Source organism: Arvicanthis niloticus, chromosome 17 (assembly GCF_011762505.2).
Source record: "Arvicanthis niloticus isolate mArvNil1 chromosome 17, mArvNil1.pat.X, whole genome shotgun sequence".
NCBI classification, from domain to species: domain Eukaryota; kingdom Metazoa; phylum Chordata; class Mammalia; order Rodentia; family Muridae; genus Arvicanthis; species Arvicanthis niloticus.
The window spans coordinates 41495517-41507778 of NC_047674.1; the positions used below are offsets into that span (position 1 = coordinate 41495517).

General features: G+C 41.5%; 1 protein-coding gene across 2 annotated transcripts in view; it reads right to left on the reverse strand.

The window, feature by feature from the left end:
• The window catches only part of Lmbrd1 (LMBR1 domain containing 1), a 76981-nt gene extending 67380 nt beyond the window's left edge, over nt 1-9601 (reverse strand). The window contains exons 1-2 of one of the 2 annotated variants that reach the window (XM_034521766.1): nt 9331-9601; nt 1880-2056 (exon numbers count right to left, since the gene is read on the reverse strand). In XM_034521766.1, coding sequence (XP_034377657.1) covers nt 1880-2056; nt 9331-9390 — 237 coding nt within the window. In that variant the 5' untranslated portion in view covers nt 9391-9601. The remainder of the gene's footprint in view (nt 1-1879; nt 2057-9330) is intronic. The other variant, XM_076915136.1, reaches the window with a different exon arrangement.
• Nucleotides 9602-12262: the final 2661 nt, after the last annotated feature.

Below are 12262 nucleotides of genomic sequence, written 5' to 3' on the forward strand. Positions count from 1 at the left end.
CTGAGAGAATGAATACCGACTAAATTTTAAAAAACGGAAATAACTATGATCCAGAAGATGACTAATTTAGACATGGATATGAAAAACCAGCAGTATGTAAGAAAGTTTATAAGCTCATGAAAACATTTACTTTAGAAATTTCAAGACAATGACATTTCCCTGTAACATATAAAAACTCTACATGAAAACCTAAAATCCAATCTCAGTTCAAACAATAATTACACAAGAGATAATTACATTGCTTATAGTGTATCAGAATACTTGTGCATATTCATATACATATATATTAATTTCACAGGTTGCAGAGAGAAAAACATCCTAGGAGTATACAATCATGGACTTCCTGGATTTCATTATACTACTTCTAAATAAAAATACTCCAGCATTCTGATAACATCAGAATCATTTATCTAAGAAACAGATGTATACCCAGACCCAATCAGTAAAAAACACAATATACAGATTTAAGGAAAATAAAGGAAGAGAGGTGCAGACCATTGGCTAAGCTACTGCAGTGTGTGTTTCTTAAAGGTTCATCTTCCCTCACACAAACACAAATGAGAAAGGCCTCTGGAGGCAGAAAGCAGAGCTTCAGTCTCTTTTACATTTTCAGACTGAACCTGTTTTTTTGGTTTTGATTTGTTTTGACCCATAAAGGCATGGATAATCTACCCACCTCATAGGGCTGCTTGCAAGTCAACAGAAGGCTATGTATGTAAACACTTAACATACACAATACACAGACACCAACTATCTCTACAACACTACACTGTTTGGCACACACTAAGACTCCATTAATACTAACTAGGAGTCTGCCCTACAGGAAAAAAAGAAATCTTAGTTTCTACAAGTGTCAGAATGCATATAAATATAGCCACAAAAATGGTATCAATTATTGATATCATTTAGACCAAAATCAGAGGTTTATTAAAGCAGTATACATTACTCAAATGAAAAAATTACTACTTTATTCAAGTGCCATGTGGCAGACACCGACTGACATACAGTACCCATTTCACACAGGCTTGATTAAGCTGATAAGAAACAAAATAAATAGGCCGGGCGGTGGTGGCGCACGCCTTTAATCCCAGCACTTGGGAGGCAGAGGCAGGCGGATTTCTGAGTTCGAGGCCAGCCTGGTCTACAGAGTGAGTTCCAGGACAGCCAGGGCTACACAGAGAAACCCTGTCTCAAAAAAAAAAACAAAAAAAAACAAAAAAAACAAACAAACAAACAAAAAAAAAACCCAAAAAAGAAACAAAATAAATTTTCATAACTAAAAGAGAACATCTTCCAATCTACGCCTTTCCTCTTTAAAATGAGGAAGTCAGAAGAAAAGTAACTTGGCCAAAATTACTCAGCTGAGCCTCTCAACCTCCCAACTTCCCAACCTCCTTCTATACCAGAAGACTATGAAGTACATTCAATGCTGTTCTACCATTAACAAAAGCCTTCCTAAATCATTTATTTGTGGTATTAATAAGAATAAAATGAAATATGCTGCCAAGGATTTTTAAGAAGCACAAAAATAACACCTCTTAAAATGAAATATTTTTACATTAACAAAATGGCTCCTGATACTGGGTTATTGGACTGATAATTTTCATATAAGGTAGTTGTCTGTATCCTGTCCACCACTGCGTGTATTCATTTCTATACTTACTTAGTTCCAGGTACACAAGAAACCAGGCCTGGAGGGGCTGCTCGGTGGGTACAAAGCAGCAAAAGCTGAGCAGAAGCTCAGAAGGCACATGCAAGCCAAGCACGGCCACCCATGCCTACATCCTCAGCACTGAGCAGGTTCGGGCACCTCCTGTTAAGTGAAACACCCGCTAAGTACCCACAAGGAAGAATCATCGCACGGCACGTTACTACTTACCTTGAATGTGCCATTTTGATTTTTCATGTAAGAAACCAAAAATATATCCACCGGCAAGAGCGCTGATGTGATAAGTGCAACCGCCAGTGAAAAAATGGCTGTCACAGTGGAGACGACCTCACTTTCCCGCCGACTCTGGTATTTACGAACGTAGACCCAGCAAAAGGCCAAAATAGCCTGAAACACAGCAAAAAGAAATCCCTCATTACCTTACACATTCTTGAACAGCAGCATCAGTGTGTACTGGAAGTTTATTTGGGCAAAGGTTCTTTTTACACATGTAAGGAAAACCTTCATTAACTTGTACAAGATAGAATATTAAAGCCTATTTATAAATGCAGTACAATTTTACTTCAGTGCACATACCTTAAGAATCACAGCGCACAATTTGATAGACCCTCACCAAACATTATTAATAGCTACACACAATGTCATCCCCCAATATAGCTCTCCATTCTAAAGGAAATGTACCTGAAGTTATTTTCCAATATGAAGGCTAAAGCATCACAAAACAGAACATGGATGGAAAGTGATTTCTGCTATGACAACCCACAGATGCCATCCACCTGAAGGGTCACCGCTAATCACCACACGGAAGCTGTAATCCAAATATTAAGGGAATTAAAGGAAAGTCAGCAAGGAAAAGAGTCATGCACTGAAGTTTCTAGTGAAAACCATGCCCAGAGGTAAGAGAGTTGACATCTCTAGCTAAGTGGCACCTTTGGGATCTCTCTAGTTACTAACAAAGATTAGAGGTTAGGGACCTGGGTCCATCTCCCAAAGGCTCAGAATTAGCAGCCCAGGTGGCTTTGAACATCTCCATAATAAATATGATCTCAGCAGTACTGATCAGGCACTGGACTTTGATCTCCTATGCTCTATTCAACAATACAAGTTGCAGGCATAAACTAGTGGTTCTCAGCCCTGACTGTGAGGCAAATTTATCTGTAAATACCTTTAAGCATTTCAACTCCTATCAAGCTGATCAGTTTGGAAAAATCCTCCAAGCACCATGGCTTTAATGTCAGAGAAGTCTAATCTAAGTGAAGAGTAAAGACCAGTGTTCTAAACAAGATCTATTAGAGCGCTGAGAAAAACAAAAACAAACCTTAATTTGTACTATCTAGTTCCAAATCTTACCACAGTTAAGATACCAAAAAACGGTTCCATTACAACTGATTTGTCCTACAGTAGATGACCCCACTCTACATCCACAGTCCCTAACCATCATCAGCTTTGCAGCCATCTTGAACCATATACCCTGACATGAGACTTGGATTACAATAGTCTACAACAGCTGAGCACACTCTGATAACATCTTGCTTTGGATACCCAGGACTTTCCTTGGGTGTGTGAGATTAAAGGTGTGTGACTTAAGAGTGTGACCTAGAGATCAGATTTAGAGACAAGACCTAAGGGCATGATTAAAGGTGTAACTTAGAGGCGTGGCTTAGAAGTGAGACATATAAAGGCGAGAGGCAGACAGAAGAGAGAACAGAAAATCCGACACTTTAGAACAATTTGGAGTAACAGAGATTCAGACACTATGAGTAGGAGTAGACAGTAGACACTCAGAAGAGAACAACAGGAGTACAACTAGGAACTAGAGGAGTACAACTAGGAACTAGGGACCAGAAACTCAAGACTTGGGACTTGGATTAGGAAGAGAGACTGAAGAATAAACAGGATTGAATCACACTCTGTCTGATCTCCATTCTTCAAGTCAGTCCTCACTCTCTCTCTTGCTCAACCCCAACCCTTGGACTGGAGCGGCAGCTTTGGGCCAGGATACAGTGGCTGCCAAGCGTGGAGTGGAGAGGGCCTCAACATTTTAGGCCGCCCAAACGTGGGGCAGCCCGGGCCTCAACATTTTGCTCTGGAGTGACACACTACCACCTGGGGTCTGTAACCACTACCACCTGGAATCTGTAACTACTACCACCTGGGGTCTGTAACTACCATCACCTGGGATCTTTAACCACCACCACCTGGGGTCTGTAACCACCACCACCTGGGGTCTGTAACACCACCACCTGGAATCTGTAACCACCAATACCTGGGGATTGTAACACCACCACCTGGGGTCTGTAATCAGAACCACCTGAGATCTGCAACCACTACCACCTGGGGTGTGTAACCACCACCACCTGGGGTGTGTAACCACCACCACCTGGGGTGTGTAACCACCACCACCTGGGGTGTGTAACCAACACAAACATCTGAGATTTGTAGCCACCACCACCTGGGATCTGTCTCTACAGTTTCTGTCATTTCTAGAGAGTCACTGTGTATGTAAGCTACATCTCAGCTTTTGAGATGGCTTCTTTCACTTGGCTCAATGCAACTGAAATCCATCAAAGTTACACACCCATCCCACACAATGCTGCCATTTCAACATTGTCATTTACAGAAAGGAAGAAAATAATTAAGTTTAAAGAAACTAGATGTTAGGCCAATAAATATATAAATAAATAAAAAGACAACAACAACAAAAAAGACCTAAGCCTGAACTCTGGTTTACATGTTCAATTTTTTTTTTGTTTTGTTTTAAGAAAGTTATTTCTCATAAAATATTATATTAACATGTAATGAGTGTTTTAAAGTAAACTCACATTCTTGTAAACATTCCTCAAGTTTGTTCTAAACTCACTAGATGATACTTCTCTATCTATACTTGGCAACACTAACAGCAATACTCAGTACACTCTACATAGAATTCAAGAAAGAAATTAGCATTTTACCAAGCTGAAGGTGATAGGTATCACAGAGGAAGCATGCATTAACCTCAGAGAGACGAGTTACAAGAGAAGCCAGGCAGAATCAACGAGGAGAGGTTTCAACTTTTACTACTTAAAAACAACTCCAAGCTTTTCCTTTAGGTTATGCTACAGATGACAACAGTAAGTAACTGTATCATCAAATGAACCAACTGTCCCAACAAGAATAAAGGACAAGAATAGAGAACTTTCCTAATGGGTTTTCAAGATTAACCAAGCTATTGTGTAGTACATTGCTTAGGGGATGGTAACTGCTTAACAAATAGCATCGTTAAATTAGCTATCAACAAACAGTTAATCACTACAAAGTAACACCTCAGAGCATTTTGGTTTCCTTTAAAAAGCTATTATTAAAAATCAGAGAAAGATTTTCAAGTAGAGCTACAACTCTTCCCAACTTGACTTAACTGTTCTGGGCATCTGGAATGTTAATATCTCCCTAGGTGGTTTTAATAAGTGGCCAAGGTTAGGAACCAATGGGGCATAGGAAAGAATCCTAAAGAGTTTTGTCAAACTAAGATGCAGAGATGTTCCCAGGGAGCTTGTTAAATGGTAGACCACTTGGGTGGGATGCGGTAAGGCCATAGACTGTGGCGTTCTAACAGATCCAGAAGCCATACCCATACTTTAAAGAATACGGAGTAACTGCTTTACAGATAGGGAACTGCCTCTGTAGTAATGGAAAGGTGAAGTGAGCCAAAATACTGAGGATTTGGGGAACTCAGTAAGGTGCCTACATTTAGCATAGTGAACAGATTAATCATAAGACACCAACAGTAACTATTCTGCATGTGGCACAGGAAACTAAAATCCATATTGTTTGTCCAATATCATTTTTAAAAAGGAGGGAACAATTATTTCTTAATCTTTTCGTACACTATTGGCATTAGTTCTCAAAGTATAAAGTCCCCAGACACTATGTGTTTCTAGGACAATTTTTGGATCTTCAAAAGTTGAAAACTATTCTCATAATGGTGTATCGTTTGCCCCTCCATCAGATCCAGCTGTAAGGCAGTTTGTTAATTAGTGATTGATGTGGGAGGGCCCAGCCCATCATGGGTGGGACCAGCCCTGGGCTGGTGGTCCTTAGCTCCGTAAGAAAGCAGGCTGAGCAAGCCAAGAGAAGCAAGCCATGAGGGGCAGGCCAGTAAGCAGCATCCCTCCGTGGCTTCACATCAGCCCCTGCCTCCAGGTTCCTGCCCTGCTTGAGTTCCCGTCTTGACTTTCTTCAATGAAGAAGAGAGCCGTGGAAATCTAAGCTAAATAAACCCTTTCCTCCTCAAGCTGCCTTTTGGTCATGGTATTTCATTACAGCAACAGAAACCCTAACTAAGACAGCCACTTTAAAAAGCAGTTCTGACATTTGGGCACATTTATAGGCCACTTCGTGAAGGGTAGGTGGGGGCGGGGGATACACAGGGATTGCTGGCATCTTATCATGAAACAAGACCCCAACTGTCCTGGCTTTTATATTCTTCACCACTACATACACACACTAACAACAACAACACAACTACTTATTACTTTGTTTGATGAAACAATAAAAATTCACTTTATTAAATTTCAACCCATAAGTTTTGAACTCTGTTCAGTAAGATAAAAAGCATGTATAATGTCCTGCTCTATACCAAAGTGTGATGGTGGTTAACAAAGCTCCTTAAAACCCTTAGAGCTGACAGCCAATCTTCCTGACGCAACAGCATTCTTTATTTGAAAAACAACTGAAACTAAAGTGACTTACACTTTAGTTTTTAGTGGTACTTCTCAAATGAGCAATAAAATGTCACTTATGAAATCTTCAGAGGGTTTAGCCAGCATAGACGATGTAGCCAAAGCTGAGCTTGTCCCTAAGCCCCCTAAGTGGAAGGAAGTTGTCCTCGGGCCTCCACCCACACATTATGGTGCACTCTCTCATGCGTGAACACATGCACACGCACCTGCACGGACCCCACCCCAGCTCCAAGACCAGCACACGTACACACCACACAAATGAATAAGTAAAGTGGAATTTAAAACCTCAAGCTTTTGAGTGACAAAATTTGGAAAGCTTGTATACAGTACTGTGAGCTTGACAACTTTTCAATACTTAGAACTTCTCAGGATATTTCTGACAAGATCTGTACTGATTTAATAAGTGTAGTATACGATGGTGCACAATTCAGTATATCCGTATTTAGGAGCTGAACCTCACTAGTTACCACTAGCTCCTAAGTAGCGAACAGAGACCACATGAGGAAACCAGGAACGGCAAAAGAGCCACTCAGTATCCAAGACGGACAAATGGCCTTGAATGTAAGGGAAGAATATGTTCACTGTTCCCTGCCCACTGCCACAGAGCCTGAAGAAACTGGCACTCGCTGGCCTCTGCTGCAGTCACGAAGAACATCCCCAGTTATCCAAACGCTCCTCTATTTCTGACTAGATTCTGTACACACACTTCAACCAAAATAACTTTCTTCAAGATGGAGCAAAAAGCAGACATGAATACAGCTTCTGTCTGGTAAGCCAAGCACTAAACAGACCGACAGCAATTTAATTTTGAATAAATCATTTTTTGCACCTCAAAAAACATAAGATAGCTCAGTGGTTAGGAGCACTGACTGCTCTTCCAGAGGTCCTGAGTTCAATTCCCAGCAACCACAGGGTGGCTCACAACCATCTGTAATGGGGTCTGATGCCCTCTTCTGGTGTGTCTGAAGACAGCTACATTCTATGCACATAATGTGTGCATATATACATATATATATATATACACACACATGTGTATATATCTATACATATATATACATATATATGTATATATACATTATATACATGTACATGTATATAATGTATATATACATATATATACATATACATATGTATATATGTATATATAATATATATGTATATATATTATATATACATATATACATATATAATACATATGTATATATACATATATATACACATATATATGTATATGTGTACATATATATACATTATATATACACATGTATATACATATATATACATTATATATACACATGTATATATACATATATAATGTATATATGTGTGTGCATATATACATATATGTATATATACATGTATATATGTATATATATACATATATGTATATATACATATGTATATGTGTGTATATATATGTATATGTACATATATAATGTATATATATACACATTATATATGTACATATGTATATATGTATATATATGTATATATATACATATATATTATGTATATATATACACATTATGTGTGTGTGTATATATATATACACATATAAATAAAAGAAAACGTACTTCTCTACTCTTCGGTTGCTCCTAATGCAATGTCAAAAGCTAACCAAAGACTACATTCCACTGGCACTTTCTTTCAACAGTGTCCTCTCCTAAGTCCTATTTCTCTTAAAAAATCATATTTTTTTTTCAGTGCTTAAAATCTATGTTTCTTAACTTACAATCAGTCCCCTCTTAGAAAGCCATGTATTATTTTGTTTGTATCCTCCCAGGTAAAACAACTTTATCCACAATAAAACTACTATATCCACAGGAAAATTACTATGCTTTAAAGGCATTTTCATTAATCAAGATAGTTCAACTATACTTTCCTGATGGTTACATGATTTTTTTTTTTAAACGAATGGGCAGGAAGAGCCAGTGAATTCTCCTAGTACAGGGCTAGACAGCTTTGGAGAGGCTGCAGATAACCTCTGGGATTTCCCACTCCCCCCAGGACACAAGTTAAGCATGGCCCAGGGCGATGGGATTTGTGAAAGTGAAGGGAGCATGCCAGTACTGAAGACTGAATTTAGAATCCCTGAACATGCTAGGCAAGTGTCGTGTGTGAATCCATGTGTGTGCCTCTGTGTTACCTGATGAAAAAGCTGAAAAACGTGACTACCTACCTGAACATACTACTCAAGTGTCAGTCTAGGGAATGTGAAAAAAACAACATCAAACGAGTGTCAAAATGCAAACACTAAGTAACCATAGGACTAAAGTCTCTATAGTGTGGGGGAGGGATTTGACAACATGAAATGTCTTAAGAGAAGCAAACTAAACGAAGTCAGAAAGTAATAACCAGGTCACACTGGGCCATTACAGTTGAGTTTTTTGCACTCAATGATCAGTGTCTGGAAAAGAAGGCACCTGAGCTCAGACAGGTAGTAACCAACCTCCCGCCTGGCCAAGGTGCTCTACACCGTTCTAAGTGGAATGTAATACCTAGAACGTGACACTCGCGTCATCAAGGCTGAATCGCACGCACAATGGGCGCGGGGAAACCTGAGGACTTACTACCCCAAAGGCTGGAGCATGAGGGGGAAAGGAGGCATTTAGAAAAACAAATAAGACTATGTCGGCGCCCAGGAGACTGGCTCAGAGGCGGCGAGAACTCCAATCCAAGCCGTCCTCACGCCTTTCTCCACTCTGAGGGAGTTGCTCGCCCCCAAACCCACCCGCCAACCACATTCTCAGACAAGAGACAGAAGCTGGCTGAAGTTAGGAGACCTCAGGGGATCAGGTCCTCTCCACCTTCCTCAGGGGACCCTCGCGGACCCAGCAGAGAGCAGGGTGGGCGAGGAGGGTCCCGGAACTCGCGAGACCAACGCTGGCCCACCCTCCTCCACCCACCCCCTCACCCTGGGAGAACTCGGAGCACCGCCCCTACCAGGAGCAAGAGGCCGAAGATGCACCAGCCGATCACCAGCTCGGCCGCCGCCGCCGCCATCTTCGCTTCCGGTCCCGAGAAACCCAAAGGGGAAGGGAGGGACGGGACTGGACTAAGAGGGACCCGGAACTGCGCAGCCTAAAGGTTAAAGGGGCGGAGGGGTGGAGCGGAGGGTTGCCAAGGAGACCCGACCCGCGAGCGTCCCCTGGCGACCAGCCGAGCCGGGGCGGGGCGCACTCGACGCACCGTGACGTCATCACGCTGCCCGCCCACGCGCGGATTGCGTTCCGCCTGGTCTGGCTGGCGCTCTACAAGCTTTACCAGTGGCAGGACTCTGTACCTCTGAATGTCAAGTGAACTGTCCGGATTTTCATTGCTTCCCCAAACAAGGTTTTGATCCCATTATGCAATCGGAAGTCATCCTGGTGCAGGAATGACTCAGAATACAAGAATGTCATCTGCCCAGATGACTTTTATAATTTGCTGGTGACCAGGTCACGTCATTACTTGGCTGGGCACTGCGTTACCATGTGATGTTTTGTTTTGTTTTCTTTTGTGTTGTTTTTCATCTGCACGTACCTGTGAATCTCCATGATGGTTTCATGCAAATAAGACATCCGAGTCTATGAATTGTAGGTGCTAATAATGTTCTCAAGTGAACAAAACAGAAATTGTTGTTGTGAAGCTGAGGGAAAACTTGGGACGCTTGCCTGAGTCTCGTGGTGTATTAGTGCATATTTAAATTGAATAAACAAACCCTGGCATTGTGTTTAGTTTTGATTGTGGACGTTTTTCTGTGGGCTTAATACAATGCAGAGCCATCTGGGAAGACTCTCAATGACATATTGTCTAGACTACATTGGCCTGTGGGCTTGTGAGGGATTTTTTCTTTTATTGGGTTAACTGAGTTGAGAAACCCCACCCTGCATGTGGGTGGTAACTTTTCACATCCCTGGACTAGAGTTGAGCACTTAGCAAGCATACAGAGTCATTGCTTTCTGTGCTTGACCTTGGATGTGAGTAGCCACCCCAAGTTTCTGCTGTCTTTAACCTCACCACAACAATGGACTGAAACCTTCAATTGTGAACCCAATAAACTGTTCCACCTTTGGGAAACTAAGAATGTAGTCAAAACAGATTATGAATTCCATCATCCCACCGTCGCTACAGTTTATTCCACGCTGATATTATTACTCACCTTGGTCTTTTTTTTCTGACTGGAACTCTGTAGTCATTAAGGGTTGAGTAGAAGAGTAGAAATGAGAAGTGGAAAAAGAATGAGTTTTATATGAACCAATCTCGTTACAAATTCTCTGGTGGAAGTAGGTACACATCTCTGAGATCTCTTGTGTATTCCTTAAACCATGCTAAAAGCACTTCTTCGAGCCAATGTCTTTTAACCCTTCCCTAGTAGGTTCCCTGGTTAGGGGAGGTATCTAAAATCATCTGAGAGGTATCTAAAACCATCCCCATTGTCTTCAATGGTTCAAATCCTCTTTTGAAAACAATCATATAATGGATAATTTGGTGAGCACAAGCTGGGCCTCAGTGAAGCTACACTCCTTAGTTCCGGCTTGGAACAAATCAGGTATTTCTGCATATTTCTATAGGATTCAGATCTCATTCCTCAGTGGGTAGTTTGTTCGGGCCTGAGTCAGACAACACCTTTCTGGATATCTTAGCATTATGTTCCTCTACAAATTCTCTAAATAGGTTCCTTGAGACCTCTTGCATTAGCCAGTTCACCACCACTAAGAAAAAGTACTTGAGATAATCAACTTGTAAGTCTTGTTATGGTTTACAGTTTCAGGAGTGACAACCCATGGCTATCTGATCCATTGCTTTGTCTCGTGGTGTCTTATATGGTATATTATAAAGACTGTTTGGTAGAGAAAAACTTTACCTCATGGAGACTGAAAAAAATAAAACAATAGAGGAAGAGACCGAGTCCACTTGTGGTGGTTTCATAGTTCCAAGTCCTCTGTTTCCTCCCTAAAGTGTCCAGGCACCACCAATGTACACCAAGCCCAAAGGTATGAAAGGGAGTCCAGAACCAGTGGTGTCTATAGGACTCCAGTCTGGCTGGGAGTGTCAAGGAGAAGGCGGCCTTCTCCAAGGATTTTAATGAACATCTCTCTTAGATGACCTTAGCTTGTGTGCATACCTTTATGGACTTGTACACATACACTTTATTCAGGATGGACAAGGGCTGTATATGAACCTTGAGGATTGGGAATAAGTTTTCAGGGTGAGTATTAAACCACTGGCTAGAGTTTAAAGTACTGGGAATGCTTCTTTGCATGGGGAGGCATTCTAGGAATCCCAGGTATTTGCTAGGCAGGTTCTTATCAGAAAAGAGGAAGCTGGACTTGTAGGTCAGCCAAGGACTACCCAACCTTCCCCAGGTAGAAGGTGGGGGTAGGGGGCTGGACTCCTCAGACAAGGTCAAAGAAGGGGAAGCCTTGCTGGTAAAGGGAGTCTTCCATTTTGTGCAGAGCTCAGAGGAGGTATCCCGACATGGTACACTGTCACGTTAATTAGCAGGCTTTCCCAACAGGTTTGAATAGGTATGGCCCCAATAAACTCAGGTATTTGAATGCCTGGCCTGTAAGGAGTGACACTATTAGGAGGTGTGGCCTTGTTGGAAGACATGTGTTATCCTGTGTGAGAGAGGGGCTTTGAGGTCTCCTACGCTCAAGCTACACCCATTGTGACACCTAGTCTCTTTTTGCTGCCTTCGAATCAAGATGTAGAACTCTCAGCTTCTCCAGCACTATGTCTGCCTAACTACTGCCATGCCTCAAGCCCAGCATGCTGATAATGAACCTCTGAAACTGGAAGCCAGGCCCAATTAAATGTTTTTCTTTATAAGAGTTGCTGTAGTTATGGTGTCTCTTCACAGCAGTGAAACTAACTAAGATACCCCTCAAAG